General features: G+C 37.8%; 1 protein-coding gene across 3 annotated transcripts; it reads left to right on the forward strand.

Annotated features, from left to right (window-relative positions):
* The first annotated feature begins 803 nt into the window (after nucleotides 1-803).
* On the forward strand, nucleotides 804-7,746 carry LOC113682523 (prolyl 4-hydroxylase subunit alpha-1). 3 transcript variants are annotated; one of them, XM_027199682.2, is made up of 12 exons: nucleotides 804-1,285; nucleotides 2,152-2,480; nucleotides 2,998-3,049; nucleotides 3,598-3,815; nucleotides 4,262-4,432; nucleotides 5,294-5,364; nucleotides 5,475-5,580; nucleotides 5,968-6,021; nucleotides 6,292-6,354; nucleotides 6,591-6,659; nucleotides 6,931-7,027; nucleotides 7,134-7,746. In XM_027199682.2, exons 1-12 carry the CDS (start codon nucleotides 937-939, stop codon nucleotides 7,202-7,204), a joined length of 1,650 nt encoding a protein of 549 aa, XP_027055483.2. In that variant the 5' UTR covers nucleotides 804-936; the 3' UTR covers nucleotides 7,205-7,746. The 3 variants fall into 3 exon arrangements, with proteins under 3 accessions (XP_027055483.2, XP_089037241.1, XP_089037242.1); XM_089181115.1 differs by lacking the exon at nucleotides 6,591-6,659; XM_089181116.1 differs by lacking the exon at nucleotides 4,262-4,432.
* The last annotated feature ends 323 nt before the right edge of the window (nucleotides 7,747-8,069 follow it).

Here is an 8,069-nt window from a genome sequence, read left to right on the forward strand (position 1 = left end):
GGGAGGGCCGTACGGGAAATTATTTGGCCCGAGGACGGACTGAGCGCAGCGACGTAAGTGCGTCATTACCAAGCAAGAATCAAATGTCTTCCTGTCCAGCGCGACCGAACTCTGGAAATTTTTAAGTGAATATGTTTACTTAAACAGGAACATAGTATAACCAAACTGATTAAACTGCAAGACTGGAATTATGACAACCTTCATCACTGATGGGTCAATACAGTTTCTTAGCGAGATAAACAGCCAGACCTTTCTAATCTTGTCCTTTACGGCTTTTTTGATTCTCACATCCTTCAATAGTTTGAGAATGTACGTATTTATAGTCGAGTTCGACAAAATCATAGGTGTCGTTAAAGCCAGCAGACGTTTAGAGACGGTGTGTTCAATCCTCTGATAGTTATCGTACTGACCAATAATCCATAAGGAAAATAACAAGGCAATAACGCTATTTGTACCTAAAGTGCTCTACACACTGTTTTTCTGTATTGTACTTTTTTCAGTTGAATTCCATCTCTAATTCCGTTGTCCTTGATGATATTGGTCTTGCCCCTGTACTTGATAAAGACGAAGTGAGCGGGAAATTTTGATGCAACAGAAAGTAGAGATTAGCATGCATGACAATATCACCGCACACACCCCAAAAAATTACTAGGACTGTAAAAGACTACCGTAGCATTGAGAGCGCTAAAGACTTACTGGTAACGACAGGGGCTCAAACTCTCCTCACAGCCGACAACCTGCATTTCACCATTTCACTGCAGCTGTGCGGTTTCTCTTTATTTTCGAGGTATCACACTGTGTTAAATAGTCAAAACAAAACAAAATTACGTTATCTTTTAATCAAATTACACCTGATCAGTAGACAGCGCTGGTACCCGACGTGACGTCACAGCTCTTTATTGATCTGCTCTAACTGAACGAGAGTAAGACAAAAAAATGGCTCCAAGATATTGTCATCTAATACAGACGTTTTCTCTGTTGTTCACCCTGATTTCGTTCACTCATTCGGAGGTCTTCTTAGCATTAGCTCATATGAAATATTTGGTTCAAATGGAGATAATTTTGGGAGGACATTTGCAACAGTATCTGCACTATAATCCCTCCGCGCCGTCTGATTTAAAGCAGCTGGCAAAAGACGTTCGGACATACGTGAAAGATGTACAAGATGCCGACATGGAAGTTTTTATCGGCCATCCAGTGAACTCGTATTTACTTATGTGGCGGTTTTTAAGGGAGTGGAGTAATGTTGGCAACAAATTAGATGTGACTAATCCCACTGGAAAAGGTAACTTCTTCAAATTTCTTCAAACTTTGAATTGAGAAACGCCCTGACTTAATTGCATACAACTATTTGGATTAAATTAACTTATCAGTCAAAAATTAGTCCCTGACGTCCTCGTTCTTTTTTCACGCAATGACGTTATTTAAAATCTGATTTAAATTGAATTCGTCCATCGGCGAGAAACCAATTAACAGCTAATTACTATTAATGCCTAGCTTCAAAATTTTACTTTTGATGAAAATAATCTTTAAAAATGCCGAAATTTAGAAATTTAAATTAATAAGGAAAAAAACTAAGGAGTACCTCTAAATATAAATGCCAAAATTTTTGCTTGTTTGTAACCATGTGAGACCATTCAAGTGATTGTTTAGGAAATGAACATTGTAATAGACACGTGCATTGTTGCAAAGCACTTGCTGGTACCTGCGTCATATAGCTAAAAGAAGACCTAATCGAATTTAAAGCGAAAATGACAGAATGTTAAAAAGAAAGCACTGATTCGATAATAACTATAATTGAAGTAAATAAAATTCATTATTCCCAGTGGTTTCACTTCTTCTGTTAGGCTTTTCATCTCTATCAGAACTGTTTTCTAGTTCTACGATAGCAATAAAGACGAGCTTAGGAATCCCTCTCAATTTTATTCTTTCGGGAATGTTACACGCACCTTGAAAGATGTACATATATGCTTCCATGGAGAACGAGTCGGACACTGCCGATGATAAAAGTTGATACAGATTTCAGATCACAGGGTTGATACTAAGTTACAAAAATTTCTTTTAGGGGATTAGAAGTCATGTTTTGTATTATTGAAAGTATTACATACGCATCTATATCCTTTAATTTACATGAAATTCACTCTCTTCAAGAACTTCGTGAAATCATCGATGAATACAACTCGTCATTTCCCGATTTAAAGGACTTGCAAGGTTGCGCCTTAGCAATTTTGCGGCTTCAAGACGTCTACCACATCAGCGCCGAGAAAATTGCAGACGGCAGATTATCTGACAAAGTTCTGAGCCCCAGGATGAGAACAGCTCATTGCTTGGAGCTAGGTCACGTCAATCATCATTGGAAAAATTACGAGCAGGCGTATGGATGGTTTATGGAAGCCTGGAAACGAATGAGCTCACCAGACAAAAGCAGCGGAATTCAATACAAGGACGTGCTTCAGTATTTGATTTGGGCGGAGTATAAGGTAAGTACAGCCTATAAACTAGTTCCGAGCCTTCCCTCCAATCTCGTTGCCTAGGAGAGATTTCGGAAAAAGTATCAGTCCATCCTCATTCTACTCGAGGCTGTTGTGATACTGTTCAATTTTCTTTCAATGTCATTTTTCTGGAATTGCTTGGGTTTTGCCTTGTTCCGCTCTGTGATCGGTTCAGAAAACTCGCACCACTTCTCCACCAATCAGATGCAAAACAAAAACAAATCACGACTTGGTCGCCCGCGTTTTCCCGCGCTTTAGACAGTTTTGTTGATTTTACTTTGAGTTCTCTTTGGCTCTTAGAGATATTTTCCTGTATCTGATTGGCCGTTGTTATTACTTCTGTTTTGGTTTGACTGCTCTGGATTCTCGCGTCCTTAAAATGTTGTTAATCTGTTAGTTAATCTTCACATCTGTTAACATGTGTTGTGTAGTGTTGAAAAATCAAATGACAAATATCTGAGGGATAAATTCAGTGGAGATGGAAACATTTTTTTCCCTTTTTTAGACAGGTAGAATCGAAGGCGCTCTTTATCACACTAATCTCTTGCTCGAGGAAGGTATGATATCGTTATTGTGTCTCTTTCCATTTGAAGAAAGCATGCGCGAGAAAGGAATCTCCTGTGAAATCATAAAAATTGAAACAATTGTAATTGTGGTGTAAGTTGATCAGGAACTGGAAAATCCCTACGACGAAAATTCGACAATTTGACGATACTTCTCCTAATTTATACATATATAGGAATGACCAAAACTGAGAATTGCTCTTAGCATAATCTAAAGTGACCCACTTGAAGAAAAAGATGCGAGTAACGAGTTTGAGTACGCGCAAGGAAAGGCGTGACGATCGATCGAGGGATGGCAAAGAGCGAGAAACCCATGGTTCCATTTCTTTCTCTAATTTGTAAAGAATTTGAACCACCTGCTCCCTATGATACGACTGTTGAGTTTATGGCCGACTATGCTTAACGTTTTCACCCTGAGATTTTATCGGGCTCCCTACTACTCTCTTTAATCTGGTTCTTCGGCTCCCTCCCCCAATACTTAAAAATAGACTTATTTAAGGACTACGCGTCACCTTCAATATATTATATATCTACAAATACAGATCCAAATGATAAAGAAGCGAAACAGGGCAAAGAATTCTATGAAAGTAGACTTAAAATGATGCAAGAAGGAAATTACATTGAAGAAGAGGAGGAAAATGACGCAGAAAATGGCGAGGAAAATGACGAGGAAACTGGGTCTGAAGAACCTAAGAAAGCTCCGCCAAAAGAGGAATTTATGTATCATTACGAGCGCCTGTGCAGAGGAGAGTCCAATAAGGTGTGTGTAGGATGATCGCGTTGACATCTGTAGTAGTGGTTAGTTTCGTGGAGGCATAGTGTGGTTTGACGTCTCTTTGAAAACTACCTGGTAGTACGCATTTGCTACTTACTCTCTGTAAACTTAAACGCTGATGGCGTAATTCAATATGGTCCCGAAAGGGTAAATTACGGTAGCCCACGATTGTCGCGGCAAAAGAAATAACCTCGCAGCCAAAAAAATAACTTCACGGCAAAAGGAAGAAGCTCACAGGAAAAGGAAAAGACATACGGCAAAAAAAAGCCTCACGGCAAAAGAAAAAACCTCACGGCAAAAAGAAAAGACTCATGGCAAAAAAAATAAGCCCCTCGCCACTTCCCTTGCAAAGCGTGTTTCTAAATCAATTTAACATTTCTTCATACGAACGATTGGTTGTTACCCCGACTTGTTTTGCTTTTGATTCGCAGAGCCAGGCTGAGATGGACAAGTTAACATGCTATTATTACAACAAACATCCACTATTGGTTCTTAACCCTGCCAAAATAGAAATGGCCAATTTGAAACCAAACATATATCTCCTTCATGATATTATCAGAGATGAAGATATGGAATTTATCAAGGAACGTGCAGTTCCAAGGGTTTGTGATGCAATTGTCAATTTAGCCTTAAAAAACAAGGGATGAATAAATTGGAGAGAGAACAGAAAACGAGTGAACAGAGAAGGGGCTCTTATTTCAATTCTTTGAATATGTCAGTACTTCTTAAGCTATTGATAGCCTCTTCAACGGAAGTCAATTTTTCAAGTTGTCTACAGTTTAGTGTTTGTTACACAAAGTAATGGAAACAAAGTCCATATAAGACCACCATATTGTATTCTGCTCCCCTCCACACAATCAGAGGGTCCCGGTTCTAGTTACCAGTACCACATACAGGATAGTTAATTTTCCCTGAATTGAAATGGTTTAATAAGGGAAAGCAAAAAGATGAATCTCATTCTCCACCCAGGAGTTAAGGAGTATAGCTGCTAGGAACCCTGAAAAAATGCTCTATACCTCTAAAACACGAAAAGAAAATCTAGCAGAGTGCACCAGATTTTGGGCCATAAGCTTGCCAAACCTTATTATGAATTCAAATCATAACAGTTAACACCACATTTTTTTTGTCAGTAGAATAAAAATCAGAACTGACATATATATGATTGATTCACAAACTTGTTCCATTACCACTTGTAATCTTACTAGAGTCCAATCTGTTACTCCTCAAGATATAAATAATAATAGAAAAGAAACCCAGATGGTCAACATCAAAAATCTATGGTCTTAAGAAATCATTAAATATCTAAAGATACATAGATAAAAAATGTATGACACAGAAATAACCTAGGACTAGACAAGTTTAAATATTGACCTTCATATAAAGATAAGTAAAATCTGAAAAAAAGAGCAACTAATGTTTTTTTTGTTGTTAATCTGTTTGGTTTTTTGTATCTTTTGAATTAGCTTCAAAGAGCTACAGTTACCAACAGATTCACTGGAAATCTTGAATTTGCTGATTATAGGATAAGTAAGAGGTAGGGAAAAGATGATCTAAATAACAAGCACCAAAATTATTTTCCATCTTGATAAATGAAAACACATACAAATAAAAATACACATGTATGAAATAAGGTTTCTGTTACAGTGCCTGGTTGGAGGATTCTGAAGGAGAAGCCATCAGAAGATTGAATAAAAAATTGAAAGCCATTACTGGTCTGTCAACAGCCAGGGAGCATAGTGAAACATTACAGGTGGGCATTTTATTTTTTTCTATATAGTTGAATAAATTAATAACATTTTTAAAACAGATACAGTTGATGAATATTATTTTTGTCTATCATACCACCCCTCTCAAATAAATCTCCTATCCCTACAAGATAATTTGGTTTGGTCAACTAAGTTAATAAAATAATATGACCACTCTGGTCAATTTTCATAATTAACTCAGTCAATAAAACCGAATTGTCCTGTGATACCCCCAACAATGCAACACTACGGTTGAAAACTTCCTTCCCCCCGAAATGAGTCCAAAAGGTGCCAAGAATCCTTCAATTCATGAATCAAACAACTTCGGCAGCCAAAACTAGATACCGTTGTTAGGACTTACCTGATTGCGTATTTTGATCCCTTTTATCTAGGTCGTTAACTACGGTATAGCTGGTCAATACGAACCACACTTGGATCACGCACTGGTGAGTGCAACAAACCTGCTAGACAGCAAGTGACTTTGTTAATACTGGGGTCAGAATGAACACTGGGACAGGCCAAACCTGTTGGGTGCAGTTAAAAGGCATGGTTCCCAGACAATTCTCCCACCGCCTTGTCAGCGAGAGGTCTGGTGGGAGGTTATCTTTCGAAGTGGACCCAATAGCGCTAATATTAGGTCAAAGTCTAGGTATTGAGTCATAGATTACTGAGGTAATTTTTTTTCTTCTTTTACCTTTTTTCCTTTTTAACGACAGTCAAAGAATTCCGCCATCTTGAGGATGGGCAAGCGTAATAGAATAGCCACTGTCTTAATATATGTAAGTACATGAGATTTTTGTTTGTTGAGTATTGTTAATAAACAGAGGTTGAATTGGCTCAGTCCTTAGCTATTATCTGTAACCGGTCTTTAAAACTTCTACCATCATCTGAATCACTCAGATGCCAAACAAACAAATAGAACATTATTTAAATTTGAGACACTGAACAAATAGAGTCAGGAGTCCATTGCTAATGGCTCCTGATTCTTCATTAATTCCTGAGCATTGTTCGATAGATGAGTGAGGTGGAGGCAGGAGGTTCCACCGTCTTTTTGGATGCAGAAACAATTATTCCAACTAAAAAGGTAAATCACACAGTCCAAACAAGTTGGTGTCAGTGACGCCTTCACTCTCGTTCGCTCTTATCATAATTTTGTGTTTTCTGAGCTCTCTAAAAACAAGGCCCAAATTTCCGGCCTTACAGTTTTTACATATAGAACTGGGTCTACTTTTTAGACTTCAGTATACAGCACTTCGTGTGTTCTTATTGCAAAAAGAGCAAATATTAATCACGATTTTATAACTTTCTTTTGGTTGGGTTTTGTTTTACTGATTTTGCTTTTTTTTTTTTATCAGGGTACTGCAGCATTTTGGTTCAACCTTCTCAAATCGGGTGAATCAGATGCAAGAACACGGCACGCGGGTTGTCCAGTCATCGTAGGATCCAAATGGGGTAAGGAGTTTAATCTGTTTTGTCATGAAAATTTTAACGCAAATAAATCAGATGTAAAACTAATAAACGAGAAACAGTGCTCATATATTTCTCTTTCATCCTTCAGTTTCCAACAAGTGGATTCATGAGGACGGACAAGAATTTCGTCGACCCTGTGGCTTATCTCAGGATGAATAGATATCAGTTTCCATCTAGGGAGGGGTCATTGTTTGTGGCCTTAGGGGGAGGAGGTGGAGGATTTTAGTATTGTCACGATAAAATTTACCTAAAACTCTGAAATATTTCTTGAATCCCTCTTCATTGGCAGTTAACTTGGAGTCAATTTTCAGTATAGTTCCCCCTTTATACTCTGTTCGCGACAACTGATCCTCTCTCCATTCCCCTTGAAAATCATGTGTGCCCCCCCGCCTCTCACAACAATTCCCATTCCCCTCAGGTGTAGAACTTGCATGTCAAAAGTAAAGGACAAGCTGCACAGCTGAATTTTGAATTAGTAAACCAATATTGATTTGAATAACATCAGGTCACTGATAGAAGTTTAAGAAAATATTTTGACTCCAATTTTTGTAATTCAGTTGTCTAGATAAGAAACAATTGTTCCATATAGCCATAAATGGATTTAAAAAGCAATCTATCATGACCGCGGTTGGTAATCGAACCTGTCGTAGATACATATGTATTGTCGGAAATGAGACTAAAGAATCTACTATGTTCCGAAACTTCACGTTTTATTTCATAAAATCAACTTAATCTCCCTCTCTCTCTCTCACCGTTCTCTGTCTCACGCTCTGGTCTCTCTCATTTTAAATATATAATATGATCCTATTGTTCAATCATCTGTCACTTATCGCAAAAAATCAACCGGAAATCAATCAACGCTGAATAATCTCTCACAGTATGGATGTATCATTGAGCAAGTACTGGTGATAACTGAGAAAGAGTATCAAAGACAATTTTGAGAATGAATTTCCGATAATTTCCCCTATCTAATTTTATTTATAGCTTTGATAAATCAAAGATTCCCTTTTGTTAGAGCGTGTAT

Source organism: Pocillopora damicornis, chromosome 8 (assembly GCF_964200805.1).
Source record: "Pocillopora damicornis chromosome 8, jaPocDami1.2, whole genome shotgun sequence".
Taxonomy (NCBI): Eukaryota; Metazoa; Cnidaria; class Anthozoa; order Scleractinia; family Pocilloporidae; genus Pocillopora; species Pocillopora damicornis.

Coding starts and splice junctions, on each gene's coding strand:
- LOC113682523 (XM_027199682.2), top strand. CDS start 937: ATGGCTCCAAGATATTGTCATCTAATACAGACGTTTTCTCTGTTGTTC. Junction 6,355..6,590: donor TAGCCACTGTCTTAATATAT/GTAAGTACATGA, acceptor ATTGTTCGATAG/ATGAGTGAGGTGGAGGCAGG. Junction 7,028..7,133: donor CATCGTAGGATCCAAATGGG/GTAAGGAGTTTA, acceptor TTCATCCTTCAG/TTTCCAACAAGTGGATTCAT.